This window comes from Camelus ferus, chromosome 1 (genome assembly GCF_009834535.1).
Source record: "Camelus ferus isolate YT-003-E chromosome 1, BCGSAC_Cfer_1.0, whole genome shotgun sequence".
Taxonomy (NCBI): domain Eukaryota; kingdom Metazoa; phylum Chordata; class Mammalia; order Artiodactyla; family Camelidae; genus Camelus; species Camelus ferus.
In genome coordinates, this window is record NC_045696.1 from 26,371,900 (window position 1) to 26,387,772 (window position 15,873).

At 33.6% G+C, this 15,873-nt stretch overlaps 1 protein-coding gene across 6 annotated transcripts in view; it reads left to right on the top strand.

The window, feature by feature from the left end:
• Positions 1 to 15,873, top strand: part of ROBO2 (roundabout guidance receptor 2) — a 1,149,410-nt gene that overhangs the window by 1,054,461 nt on the left and 79,076 nt on the right. For all 6 annotated transcript variants that reach the window (XM_032489706.1, XM_032489698.1, XM_032489727.1 and 3 more), the window contains exons 9-13: positions 1,616 to 1,787; positions 6,534 to 6,739; positions 10,930 to 11,011; positions 11,451 to 11,613; positions 13,222 to 13,388. In XM_032489706.1, coding sequence (XP_032345597.1) covers positions 1,616 to 1,787; positions 6,534 to 6,739; positions 10,930 to 11,011; positions 11,451 to 11,613; positions 13,222 to 13,388 — 790 coding nt within the window. The remainder of the gene's footprint in view (positions 1 to 1,615; positions 1,788 to 6,533; positions 6,740 to 10,929; positions 11,012 to 11,450; positions 11,614 to 13,221; positions 13,389 to 15,873) is intronic.

Here is a 15,873-nt window from a genome sequence, read left to right on the forward strand (position 1 = left end):
ATACTAATACAAATTTTATAGGGGGGGGCAATAGAATTTTGAAATTATATTCCTGACATGCTAGCAAACATCACTTCTTTTAGAAAGCATTTAATAACATGGTAATGTTTATGTAAAGTGGGCTTATAGTGTCCCACTTGAATCTAATAAAGTGGACATCCATCATGTTGCAATAAAGAGAAGAGCTTCTAATTAAAGTAGGACATCATTCTCAGGATTAAAGTCATTTGGTGTAATTGAAAAGTGTTAATACGCTATTTTATCCTCTTGCATTGGTATTACTTCAAGGGTAAAAACATTTTAAGGTGAAAATGTGTCTTATGCCTTTAATTGAATGTTATTACCTCCTGATTGTAACCTATTGAAACTGTTTAATTACAAACCTGGAAAATTAATTACTATATTGAGAAACAGATCCCAGAGGGTTATAATGTTCTTTTTTTGTAAGTAAATACAACATAAAAATTGATATATCCTTATTTGTAATCCAACTTGGAAGCATATCTCAATATGATTTATTATACACGAATGTTTTTCTTAATCGAACAACAGTAAAGCAACATAGGTCATCCAACTGAATGTTATTGCACTCCTACAAGAACTTGCAAAATTTTGTGATTAGGCTACATGTATGTAATATGAGATATATATAGTAAACTAATGCATTTTTTTAATTTTAAAAGGGTAATAATATGAAATTTTTTATCAAATGCATACTTCAGAAACATCTCACATCTTTTTATTTTCAGTGATTCGGTTAATCTTGCTTAGATGGTAGCACTTCTACCTAGCTCCTTGCCTGTTACAACCTGCAGAAATCTCACAGCAGAAGTAGATTCAGCTGTCTCGGTGGCAGTGTCAGTTACACACACTTTTGAACATCTTTAGGAGAAATTCTGTTAATTACATAAAGTATGCAAAATGATCAGCAGAAAATATATTTTGCATTCTTTAGTAATATGCGGTTTACAAAACATAGTTAATGTTACATTCCAGATTCTCAAACATCTCATGAGTTGAGTCAGACAAGCATTATCATGCTTATTTTACAGATGAGGAAACCATATTTCAAAAATATTTGGAGGGGTGGATATAGCTCAGTAGTAGAGTACGTGCTTAGCACACACAAGGTTCTGGGTTCAATCCCCAGTACCTCCATTAAAAATAAATATATATGGTTCCTATACGACTGAAGTATTGTGCTGTACACCAGAAATTGACACAACATTGTAAACTGACTATACTTCAGTAAAAATATATTAAAATAAATATATAAATAAGCCTAATTACCCACCCACCTCTGAAAAAAAAAAATTCAGTAACTCGCTGAAAGTCAGGGAGAGAGTGAAAGATTAAGATAAAGACCTAGGTGTTTTTGGATGATTGTTCCTTCAACAAGAGCACACTCACTTCTCAGTGTACAGTATTTGCCCATGATTTAGAAAAACTTTCCCAGTGAAACTCATTGTGTGGCATTTAAACATTTCAATACTATATTTTTAAATCTATGTATTTTCTTCTTTCAACCACGTTTCTACAACTGTGATAGCTGTTGTTAATATAATTTTCCTTCTGGGTGGGAAAAGAATATTGATAAAATTATTTGTTTCCATAGAACCTGCTCTTCCCAAACCAACCCCAACAGCCCAACAGTAGATGTTCTGTGTCACCAACGGGGGACCTTACAATTACCAACATTCAGCGATCCGACGCGGGTTACTATATCTGCCAGGCCCTAACCGTGGCAGGAAGCATTTTAGCAAAAGCTCAACTGGAAGTTACCGACGGTGAGATATTTTTAGATTTGTTTTAGGAAAATATTGATTTTTATTTCAAGATTCATAAAAACCACATGAAATTTCTGATTTGTTAGTTACATCATTTAAATTAATGCTTATCTTCTAAGTTTGAATCTAGGTAAAATAATGTTTTTAATGGTTTCTAATTCTCCCTAATTTAATACCATTTACTTTCTCAGAGAACATATAATACAACCTATTTTATTCTTAAAAGTATAGTAATGAGTTATATAGAAATGTCATCTATATATTTTGATTTAATCTTATGGTGACATGATTGCTTCTAATGAATGGCAATAATTTTATTTTACTAGAGGACAAAAATGTCATCTTTAATATTATCAGTGGAAACAGAGATGAGTTTTTAGTTAGCTAATGACATTACGATATCCTATGGCTTTATAATTACACATTCACTAAGTTAAATTAATTAAATACCTTCCAAATTATAAAGATGCTAAAATTATTCTTTTATTTGTACGTATGTACTACAAATCTCTACTGAAGCACCTGATTCATAGTGAAAGTTGAAGAAGGTGTAGGGCTCTTCATAATCTGACTTTTTTCCCAAGAGCTTATTTATCATAATTGATAAGTAAGAAGTTTCAGATATTCAGTGAACCTCTGAGCTTGAACTTAAGCCATATCCTTTGACATCTTAAGTTAAAAATTCTTGGAGGAGGATATAGCCCAGTGGTTAGAGTTCATGCTTAGCATGCATAAGGTCCTGGGTTCAATCCCCAGTACCTCCATTAAAATAACTGACTAAATAAACAAACCTAATTACCTCCTCCCTGCCCTCACCAAAAGAGGCAAAAAAACAAACAAAAAAAAAATCAACAAAAATTCTCCTGCTCTTTTATATTTGTGAGATTTGTGGGGTAAAGTGTTTTTCCTCTGGACGCTGGCTTCTGAGATAAAAGAGCTTTGGGCTGTGACCTCTCTGATTCTGTTCTTTCTCTGCTGAGCTTTCATACAATTCAAATTTACATGTAGATTAAAAGGTCATTTAAAATTAATAGAAAGGCCATATTTTTTAATGTCTGTCCATAGTATTGCCTGATTCAGCGCCATGTCAGGAATGGGAATAAATAGAACAGACAAACATTAGCTACGGGGACATTGAGTCGTTAATGGCCACACCTGCTGATGCTGCAGAGCTTTACTGCTATGGGACTGGAAGAAGGCAGGTTCAAGGGGAATAGTGCTGAGAAATTCTTCTTTAGATGGGCAAGATCTTTGATCCTTTGTACCTCCATGTTTCTTAAAAGAAATAAAATATAATTATTAATCTTTTTTTCAGTTCCTGTGTTTTCTTCTACTAGAAAAAAAGTGTCTAGGTACATATACTTGGAAAATAAGATATTCTGGCCAATGCCTGTTTTATTCTGTGCTACTATGAAACATTCCAAATATTTTGCTTAAGCACTGTGCTATAATCTGGCTGCTTAGAGTATTTTACAAGAGACAGACTTTTTAAAATGTTTCTAAATGAAGTTGTTATGAAAAAGGCAAACCATATTTGTAGAAAGCAACATTGATGGATTAGAAGAGCCAGTGGGTGTGACTGATACGGTTCATGAAACAGGTGGATATTCGAAACTATGACTGATACAATAAAAAGGAAAACTTGTTTGGAGAACTTAAGTTTGTTGATGATGTAATCTCACAAACCACTAGTAATTCTAGCTTTGTTTCTGGAGTCAAATTTAAAAGAGTGATAAAGAAATTTAAATCAGTTGGCTGAGATGGCTCGGAACACTTTGTTACAACTGGCTTGAATATTAATTTCTACATTGATTTTTACTTAAGAAAGCAATCACAAAGTCAAGATCCTTTTGCAAGAACGCTGAATAGAGGTTATAGAGTTATTGATTTTGACAATAAAGAAATCTGACTTCAAGACCTACACACACAGACACACAAACACACATACACATTATTATAAATAACTCTAAATGTTAACTTGCCACATTGGCCAATGACTTCAGCTTCTATTCATAGTTTTGAATTTTTCAGGTTGGTTAACAGTTTAATAATATGTAAGACATCATTTTCATTTTGAACATTTTTTGATATGATCCAGGGCAATTTAGAGCCAAATAAAATTCCAGTGCAGAATGAAAACTTATGTCATGTTCAGAAAAAACATCTTTAGCAATGTTTCTGTTGTTACATTTTTGCACTTAGACTCCTTTCTTGGGAATATTTTTAACTCAAGGGCTCATATAAGATGAGATTGTTAATGGTGGTGAAAGATGCTGTTAAGTGATAATTTTACTGGTTAAAGATAGAGCTAAGATGCTTTAACACTTGAATTTCAAAATATCCCCTTCAAAGGCCTTCGTATTAATTCACTAACACTTTTCTTCATTTCTTTTCTTCTACTCTTCTTTTTCTCTCAGAAAGTTAGAAAATTGTATGAAAATTCTGATTAGATCCAATAGAATCTAAAAGGACTGGAGAGAAGAAATGGATTTATATCTTATATTGACAATAAATGTCACATCATGATCTTATATGAATGGTTTATTGAGGATTTATAATGCATAGTTAGAGAAAACCATGGAATTGTTCACAGATCACTGGAAACCCTAAATGTTCATTTAACCTTTGACCTTAGTGTCATGGAAACTTGTGGTCATCTTTCACCCATAACATCCTTGAAACTGAAAATTCTTTCAGGCCAGGAGATTTTCAATTACTTTATTGATCAAATTCATTTAAAAGATGATGAGCTACTCATTTGGACAGTAAAAAAGAAAAAAAAAAAAAAGAAAACTAACCAGATGTCCATTGTCTATATGTAATGATTTCAGGGATATGACAATAAAAGCAGGTTACAAGAATTCACTTGAATTCCATAGAGATATTTAATTTAAAACAGAGAAGTAACATTATTTAAAATTTATTAAATAGTTTCTACTCTGGTAATGCAGGCCCATTTTTCTCACTGAATTTAAAATTATCCATAATATTTTGGAAATTGGACTTCTGTTTTTGACTCATGAAGAAAATTAATTTAATGAAACTTTCAAGTTGAATACCTATTTGCATACCTATTGCTAGATGTGTCAGAATTGGTACAATATTGCATTTTCACATTCTCTGAAGGTTATTTGACTTACTTCTAAAATGAAGAACTTGATAAAGAAAATTGGTGAATTAAATGACTCTAAGTTTTTGTAAAGGATACACAAAGAATATTTTTCCTTAGGTTTTTATAAGGTTTTCTACATATGTACACCCACATTTTAATACATATTTTGATGTAGTATGTTTAGATTGATTCGAAGTCCAGTCTATCTTGACACACAGAAGACATATATCATAATCCTTTTTAAAATCAAATTTGGTTGGCTTTCTCATGGTAGGCTCTAAAAGGGCTGTTTAGTTTAATTTTTTCCCCAAAACTGTGAATTCTAGTAATAAAAATGTACACAGATTGAGAAATAGACAGTCATATAAACTAGTATTTATGGTAGACTAAGGAAATTATAGCATTAAAAAGCAAAAAATATTTTTATTATGTACACTGCAGTGCAAGTTGACTTTCTTGAGAAAAGACACCTCTTCACAGTTGCTCAGCAATAACTCCACCATTTTTTCTTCTTGTGGAAGCTATACACATATATATTTTAATATTTTATATATATAATAAAGAGCATATTTGGATAATTAACCAAAATCTATGCAAAGTTTATAAAATTTCTCTTAAGAAATACTTCTTTGGACCTGGACATGTCAGTTTCATTATCAGGTGGTCTTCTAATGAATTGTAGGTGAAAACTTGCCTCCAATTGATTCCATACTTTCATTACCCATTTAAATAATACTATACATTCTGATACACTTCCTAAATCATTATATAATACTTCTAAAGGCACTGATTACACTGCTACAAATCAATATTTGATTAAAACAACACAGTGAACTAAGTTTATGAAATTATGGAAAATTTACTCAGTTGAACAAAGGAATTGATATATGTATATATATAAGCACAGATTTTTCATGAAAACCCCATTTTTGTCATGTCATAAATATAGTCTTAACTAGATTGTATTTTTTGCTTAATTGTATAGATGAATTAAATCATATCATCCAAATTATATTACTATAATCTAGAGTTCAATGTCACAATTTATATATAGTCTATATATTTTATATTTATATATATTTATATTTATATATATAGTCTAAGATTTTAACATCAGCAAAGATATTATGGTCTATATAAATGCAGCATGCAATTGTTGCTGTGAAGGTAAAATTATATATTACACACATATTTATAATAGAAGCAAAAGTGAAAATTGATTCTACTCATGTGATATTCCACAGGCTTTATTAAATATGCATAGGAGAGGTAAAATGACCATTTCATGAATGATTTCCACAAGCTCTCCACGTTTTAATTTTAATACGATTAAGCCTTTCAGTAATACTAAGTCTTTCCAAGATGTCAGAATTTATCTCATCATCATCTTAACTATAGGCAACTCAAAGTAAGTTATAAGTAATAGTATGGCCTCACTACAATATGTGTAGATGTATGTGTAGTATAGATAGATAATAGATATACAATGGATATAGAATATAGAGAAAAAATTATGCATAATATGTATGACTTTGGGGCTTTAATCTTATTTTTGATATAAGACTACCGATGATATAAAGACTACTGAATTTCATAAAAGTTAAAATATCCTGAAAATAATCCTTGTCCTTTAGTTTTGACAGATAGACCTCCACCTATAATTCTACAAGGCCCAGCTAACCAAACGCTAGCAGTAGATGGTACAGCATTACTGAAGTGTAAAGCTACTGGGGACCCACTTCCTGTAATTAGCTGGTTAAAGGAGGGATTTACTTTTCTGGGTAGAGATCCAAGAGCAACTATACAAGAACAAGGAACCTTGCAGATTAAGAATTTACGGGTAAGTTATGTTGGACTTGTATTTGGATCTTCATCTCAATGTAGGTATGTGCTGCCTGAGGGAAAAACTGGGTTGTGATGTTAAAATCTTACATTCCTGCATATTTGCTGTACCTTTTATTATAAGCTATGTTGTTTCTTATTTTACTAATGACAAATTGAGATTAGAAGGAAGTTCATTGTCCTTATGTTAATCATAAGTTTATAGCAGATTTAGAAACTTTTTTGCCCCTTCACTCTAATCCATATGTATGCAATTGATGAAACTAAAAAGGTTAAATGCATGAAGTTAATAATAGTGATAGTATATTTAAAATAATTTGGAAGTGATGAATGCTCCTGATTTACTCTCATGAGCAAAGGAAGTTCACAAAGAAATGTGGATAAATTGACTCAGCTAAATAGTTATATGGAAAATAACCTAGAGATGAGGCTGATAAATACATAGCAAGCAGGTTTGACTAGCTGGTAGAGAATCTTATATTTCAGGTTAAGTTGCTGTGAAGTTTAGATTGAAACCTGTGAACAAGAACAAGACATTGCTAGTCTTACAACAGGAGATGACATTACAGAAAATGACCATTCCTGCCAACTTAAGAAGTTAGACTTGCTTCAGGAGCAACTCAAACTAAATGTTTATTTCTGAATATTGTACTACCTGTCTACTGCTGTGTAGCAGTTTTAGAAAACGCTTAGAGGTTCAAAGCAACACACATTTTTATCTCATATTTTCTGTTGGGGTTAGGAACCTGGGCATGGCTTAGCAGGGCCTTTTGTTTCAGGGTCTCACAAAGCTACAATCAGAGTTGTAGTCTCATCTGAAGATTGGCTGGGGACAGATTTGCTTCCAAAGGACATGACTGTTAGCAGAATTCGGTTCCTTACGGCTGTCAGACTGGTGATCTCAGCTTGCTTGCTGATGGCTGAAGGCTGCCTTCAGTTCCTTGCCATATGAATATTCCCAGTGTGATTGCTTGCTTCCTCAGAGTCAACAAGGAAGAGAGTTTCCTGGCAAGATAGGCATTAGACTCCTATATAACATAATCACAAATGTGACATCTTGTCCCCCTTGCCATATTCTATTGGCCAGAAGTAAGTCAGCAAGTCCCCCATATACTCAAGGTGAGGGATTACATAAGGTGTGAGTACCAGAAGGATGTTCTCATGGAGGCCACTTGCTCTCCACAAGTATATTCAATTCATTCAACCAAATATAGAAAACCTCCTCTCAATGTAGCAAGTACATGCTAAAGCCCAAGAGTATGTCAGATTAGTCACAAGATTGGGAATGAAAGCCAGAATTAGGATGCTTGATATAATAGTGCATGGAGAACAATTGATTGAAAATAATTCAGTGGAAGAACAATTAGTAGAATCTGGAATCTAGGAACACATTGGGAACCAAGATGTTAAAAACAAACAAATAAAAAGGTGCTGAATTTTCCCAGAAGCCAGAAGAGGAAGATAAAATATTTTTACTACCTATATTTTCAAATGATCACAATGGGGAGTGTTCTTTTCTTACAATGTAAATTATTTAATAATTACATGTTCATCTGGTGTGTAGACTACAGATACATAACAAAAAGGAAGACTGACTGCTTTTGCTGTGCGCGTGCACACACACACACATACACACATTCAAATCTTTACTCTGTTAATATAGTGAAAGTATATCATTTTTTCATTTTAATTTTGACACAGGCATTAATTATTGCTCTAAACAAAGTAAAGTAATACGAATTTTTATGCTGTCTTTTTATTGATTGTAAATTAATTGCTAATCTTCTTTGAACAAAATGGGAGTTATTAAAAAATTAACGCCACCTCTTCTTGAGTAAACAATTTAACTTCTCTCTGTGAGCTAAAGGCAGACTTGGGCCATGGAGGTTAATGCATTTCCACTGTACTGCTGAATTAAAGAGTGTGCTTGAATAGTTAAGATCCCCAGTAGTGTTTGAAAGAAGCAATTAAAGGTGGGCGCTTGATGATGTCAAACAAACTTTGAGCCCTCTGTCAGGATTCTGAGTTGTCTTTCTGAGATGCAAGCTCCTGGGGGCTTGTCTGCAGCCAAGTACACAAGGAGAAAATAGGTGATGGAGTGTGCCAGCACGTTAGTCTCTTTTTCAAAACCCTTGGTTAAGGATAAAAGGAGAAGGATGGAAAAGATATGGAGTGCTCATGACCAGAAGAGATGTAATTTAAAGTTAAAGGTATAAAAATGAATGTGGTGATGACGATGATGAGAGTGTGAGCTTTAGCAATGATATTTAGGCATTTGATACTGCTTTTCATAAACTCCAAAATGGAAACATTGTTATTTTTCTGTCAGATGACTGACTTTAATGGGAAATAAAATGTTTTACAGTACTTCGTTGGTACAGTCAAGATAGGGTTTCTCTAGGTCTTACTCCTTTGTGTCTCACTTTCTTTCCCAGTACTTAATGCAAAGAGGGAAAGACAGTGTGATGAACGCTGTGTTCTCATAGTCCAGGTAATTGGTAACTGAATCTGTTTCTTTTGAGAAGTAGAATATTCCAATACTCATTAAAACATACCTACCACAGCCAATATCAGCCTTGTATCTCCACACAATGACAAAGAGATGCAGTTAAGAAGCATTACCTACATATTCTTCTTTTAGCATCTGCACATAATAATAAGTGCTACATTTTAGTTCAACAGCCATAATAAAATGCAAATTCTTTACTCTTTCACAGACCATATTCAAATGAACATCCCATTAAAATCCAACCTCGGCTCATTATATTTAGTTTGTGAGTGATGCTTCTTAAATGCAGAGATTTCTAATGACTATAATGCGTGCACAGCCACATTTAAAAAATGGCTCTTTCTACAATGGCTATCCCCCATCATCCCTCTGTATAATAGAAGACAATTGTACAGAGATAATATGGCAAAGAATGACGTGCCAGAGCAATTTGAAACTTAAGGTAAAATACATAATGACATTTAAAATCAATTAAAGTGGTGGAACGGCAGTAACATCCAGGCACTAATGATTTACCCGAGAATCAATTGTGGAAGGTTGAGTCATCAATACACTTACATTTTGAACCCGGCAGATACTATATTCCATGAACTCCCATATTTCATCAACAATTAGATTCATGTTCATCACAGAATTTTAATTCTACATCTTCTGCTTTGTTTTATTCTGTTTGGTCATCAGTTTCTCTTCCCAGTCTCACTTTTCCTTCACCCCTCATCTAACGTGAATGAATGTTGTTTACAGTGTAAGCCAGTGGGGCTCAACCACAGGGAGGATTTTTGATTTACATCTTACTGATCTTGCGGTTGTTGTCAAGGTATAATCACAGAGTCAGTTTTGTGCCTTTGACATCTAAAAAAGGAGAGCCTTGATTAGATTATCAACTATTTCTCGAAGTATTTTGCAGCTCTCCAGTGAGTAATGAAAACATTTTAAGTAATCAACAAATGACAAATTTAAGTATGCTTTCATAAGAGTTATATATTAGATTAGATCAATGACCTCTTTCAGCTCTAAATTACAATGATTCCATAGGTATTGTTTTTTTTTTTTGTCTTTAATGATGCAATTTCATACCATTCACTGTTACACTGCTACAGTTTTAATATAACTGAATATACCCATTAAAAGGAAAGATTTAGTTTTCCTTTAAAAAAACTTTTTTCTTCACTTTTTTCCATGTCTCTAAAAATAAAGGAATGGTTGCCCCCCTGTTACCTCAGTGCTTGTTTACTCCTGGGTGCATTTTATTGTTTGAAATATAGTTTATTGACGACAGACAGGACAACTGCATTACTGATCTCTGAATGTTTACAGGATTCTAAAAAATTCTGTCCTGGGTTGACCACATCTAACTCTGACTCAGTGAAGCCCCAACATAAACTGGAGTTAAAAGATAAGAAAGAGTATTGCTGTGGAGGCAAGAAAGAAAAAAAAACCTAAATTTTACCAAACAAATAGCATTTAGTTATAAAAATATAATAAAAATCTCTGAATCACTATTATGCATTATGTGAGTTTATTTTAATATTTTATGTGTACATGTAATTGACTTTAATGTATACTTTGGAAGGCTGATACATCACATTTTAGAAATCAAATATTGCCTTGTTAAGATTGATTAATTATTCTACAAATTAATTAAAACAATTTAATTCTCTCCCTCCTATGCACACTAGATTTCTGACACTGGCACTTACACTTGTGTGGCCACAAGTTCAAGTGGGGAGACTTCCTGGAGTGCTGTGCTGGATGTGACAGGTGAATTCTTTATGAATTATTATTACTATAGAAGAAATGTTGAGCCAATTTGAGTGATTAGCTCATTATCAAATAACAAGTTAAGGAGAGATCAAGATTTTAATTCATTGAATGTAAAAACTAGGCTTTATGCCACTTTTTAATTTCAATACCACTTTGGTCTATAGCATTGCATATATGAAATTTAATACATTTGTCCTTGATAACCTTGTTATTTTATTTCTCTGTCTAGTGAACAAACACTTCAGTGATTATATGTGAAAGTAAATATTTACTAGTATGTAAGGAAAAGCAAGTATTCACTTAGATACTTTTGACTCATGAAAATGAATTGTTTACTGTCTAGTACAAATTCTTTAATAGACTGTTTTCCCTCTCATAAGCATTATTGTCAGCTTTTGCAATCAGAAATGAAGCTTTTTCTGTTTGTCCTCTATAGAGTCTGGAGCAACAATCAGTAAAAATTATGATTTAAATGACCTGCCTGGACCACCATCCAAACCACAGGTCACAGATGTTACTAAGAACAGTGTCACCTTGTCCTGGCAACCAGGTACCCCTGGAACCCTCCCAGCAAGTGCATATATCATTGAGGCTTTCAGGTATGGGACAGTTCCTTTTTTCTCCATTGGGTTTTTGCTTTAGCTCCTTTATCCTAAAATCTCAAGTGAGCTATTGTACTGTTTTATTTTAAAGACACTTTTAATCAGTGCATTTTAAGAATATATCTTTTATATCTGACTTTATTCAAGGTTCGACTTTAGCTGTATTTTTCATTCATGACTTAATTATAAGGTTAAATATGTATTACCCATGCCTAAGTCTGTAGGGATGTATTTATGACATAATCGCTTGGCTCTTTCCTTTACCCTGACCATTGGGATTTAAGATGAGAATTTTGGCTTTACACTAAGCAGAAAGCAATTTAAATTAGGCACAGGCACTTTTTAAGTTATGCAACATTTATTGAGGCATGGAACCTTGGAAATTTGCTTGCTAATAATTAGAGCGGAATTTAAAATAATTCCAATATTTTTATGCTATATATTTGAATACATATATTGGCTATGCCTAAGAGAAAATTAAAAACTGCAAGTAAGGGATTGATTACATGTACTTGTGACTGCTGAACAGAAAAGACAGGTCCAATTGTTATTTGAAAGTATTGCCATCAATTTAAGGATATAGACTATAAATTGGCAAATACCATTATAAAATTGTCTTATGAGAATTTGATGAAATAGATATACAAATAGGAAAATGTAGCTTTATTGTCAGTTTCAATGTTTCTGTTTGCCATTATAAATATAGTGATAACTGTTCTTTTTAAGCATTAGGACAAATCATCACTTTTATTTTAGGCTTCCCTGATTTAATAAAGTTAATGACCAATGCATAGTTTTCAAATTTCAAAGTAGTATTTTTTCCTATAATTTTCATGCTTTGATGCGTAAGGACTTCTGAAAAATAAGCAGGCAGCCCTAAAAAAAATCACATTGTCTCCTCATTCTAAACAAAAGCAGCATTTGACCTTAGACAAAATGTTACAAACTGGCAACCTATCTGTAAATGGCTGTTAAGGGGGTCCACACATAAGAGTCAGAGATATTTCACCGTTCTGAGATGAGAAATCACAATGCTGTGTAATGTACAATTTTATTAAAACTGTGACCGAGGGAAAATATTCATTACATGCTTCCTTTCTTCTTTTACAGATATGTAGTTTTAGAAGGCTCTATTATAATATTGCATGTGGAATTGATGCAAAAGAAAACACAGCTTGTAACAGGAAAATGTATTGGCATAACTTACTCTGTAGTCCATTTATTCTTTCTACAGGTTAATTCTTTTCAAGGTATATATATACATTTACGAGGACCATATTTATTGTATAAACTTGATGTTGTGATCTTGGCCTCTGTTCCTTTTACAGGTATTCATTTAGTGGGCTGCTGTGCTTTAGCAAAGGGCTATCACATCTCCTGGGCTGAGTTTAATTTTGTTGTGCATGGCACTTCCGTTAGGTGGGCTCGGCTTTGTTGTTGAATAAACTGAAACCATCCAAATGTTTCATTTATTGGGCTGAACACTTCAAGCGTTGTGTGTGTGTGTGTTTAATTTTCAGCCATTAACCTTTGTCATTGATACCCAACTCCATTTCCAAGATCCTTATGACTGCTCTTTAAATGAAATTTCTGTTCATGTTTCAGCCAATCGGTGAGCAATAGCTGGCAAACAGTGGCAAACCATGTAAAGACCACCCTCTATACAGTGAGAGGACTGCGGCCCAATACAATTTATTTATTCATGGTCAGAGCAATCAACCCCCAAGGTCTCAGCGACCCAAGTGCTATGTCAGATCCTGTGCGCACACAAGGTAATTTCAATAGCTGTAAACAAGACTGGCTCTAGAAGGAGGCATTAAATAGATCTTTAAGGACAAAGGAATTGTAGGACATAAGATAAATGCGTCCGCATTGCTCATTATAATGTTTCGACTGACCTGATCTAGTGAGAGAGAAGAGAACTTGCTGTTCACCTTGTTGAGTATGTCGCCTTTCTGGAGCTATTTAGGGTCTACTTAGTAACAAAAAAGGAAGAAAATAAGTGGGAACAATTACACAGTAAACGTGGATCAACTAAGTTAGGGCTTTGCACTATTTCAAAGGGAGGAAAAATGTTTCTTCTTCTTTGAAATTAATTATACAATAGCAAAAAGTAATCTTTAATGGATAAGATGCCCAGTTAGAGATATCAAAATTACTACCTGCGGTTCAGGAGTTGTGTTTTTATAGTGCTATGGGGCTCAAGGTGTGGTTCCCACAGAAGCAGCATCTGCATCACCTGGGACCACATTAGAAATGCAAGTTCTCAGGCCCTAACTCGGAAGCTCTCAGCTGCAGCCCAGCAGTCTGTTACAGTGCCCTCCAGGGAATGCTGATGCTCAGGTTTGACAAGCATCGCTACAGTGTATTTTATTAAACCACATGTTTAAAGGAAAAGTTTGTTTCAGAAAGCAGTAAATCAAGCTTGCTTTCAGAGGTATGCAGTTCTTTTGACTAACTAAAAAAAAACTCCACTCAGAATATTATCATATAAGTTTTAAATGGAAGATTTCTAATCTCATCTTTAGTAGCCTGTCTCTTCAAACTAAGTCCAGGGGTTAATATGGAATGTTGAATTATAATTTCCCTTCTTACTGGTAGAGGAGAAGAATGAATAAAATAGAAATGGTGGCTTTATTATTTGTTAAAACTTACTTCCCACAGGGTTCTTAAGAAAGGGTTAATTATTTCTTATTTGTAAGGCTTTGAACAAGATATAATTCAAAGTAGTATTTTTATGCTATGAAAAGCACCATACAGCCATAAAATATATTATAATTACAATGTAGTTCTGTGATAGTAACTAGCATGCTATTATAACAGAGAAGGGTGCCTTAAAGGAATCAAGTCAAATAAAGTCACCACGTGATTTTGCAACGTTGCTGACATGATGACAGTCAAGGGAGGAGGGGATGCCACTTTGCTATTGTTCTCTGAGCAGTAATGTGATTAATTTTCCATGATGATAAAGGGCCTGTAGGTAAAGAACCTGTCTCAAGAGAAAGAAAAAGTACAACAGGGAATTTGAAGATCTGAAATGGGTTCTGTTTTACCTTGCCTGGATCCAGTTGCGTTTAGTGCATCTGAATTTAATGAGTAAATTAAATTATTGAACTTGAAAAGGAAGAGGTGTGTGATTTTAAGTCAAGAAATTGTAGTACCCAGATCCTTTCCACCTGTATAGATAGAGAGAGTTTTTGTGCGGAGCTGCTACGGCAGGTGGGGAGATCACAGTGGGAGGACTTGGGTGTGATTAAATCCCATGACCTTCCTAATCTCTCAGTAACAGTGCCAGTCACTAAATCTTGACTCCTAATATAACTTCTTGGTGAAAAGGTCAAAAAAGATTAATGAAAAGTTGTTTGTGATTTGGCTTGTGCCAGTCGAGAGACTATATAGAGTGGAAGACTTATGTTCTCTTAACAGATATTTAATAGGAAAACTCATGTTTTGTGTCTGAACGTCAGAATCATTTTTGACATGACACTTTCAGCAGCTTTGTGTTCTGCAAAGCACTTCTTTGCAAAGAACAGTGTGCTGTGTGAGGTCTTATTTTTCAAAGATATTACATATTATAGGATTTAGAAATTTCTTATTTTAGTAAGGCAGCAAATATTTGTACCATCAACATTACAGTAGACCATAGATGTACCAGCAGATTGATATTATTCATATAATATTAATATATATACATATATATGTATGTTTTCTAAGTCAAGTAAAACTCCACTGTTCACGCTAATGATGAAAAAAACGTGGAACTAGAAAAGATTAACAAAATGCGGTTTCCAGTTATTTGTGTCCCAGTTTAAGTTAGTGCTCCCAATTTAAGTTATGGCTGTAGTTTAAGTGAGATGTGCACTTAAAAATATTTTTGCGAGTGTGGCATTGTGGCTCGAGAAAATAGGATAAAACAAGATTAAGAAAATAAATCATTTTAAATTGGACTTCCTTCCTTAAATAAGGTGATTGAAGAAAAAAATATCAATATTGCAGTGTACCAGTTAAAGAAATTGATTTGAGTATGTGTGAAATTGTTTTTGATATCAGTTTGATGGACTTGGATGTCTATAATTTATCTTTTTTTTTTTTTCCTTAATGGGTACATAGAATCTAAACCATTGTATGGAAAACAGAGTAGTATTTAGGTAAATGGTGAATAGCGGGGCAGACCAGTATATGGCTGAGTATATCATTCTCAGCATCACAGTTCTTCTCCCTCCCACCTCCCCACCATCACTTCCAAAACGCAGCTGC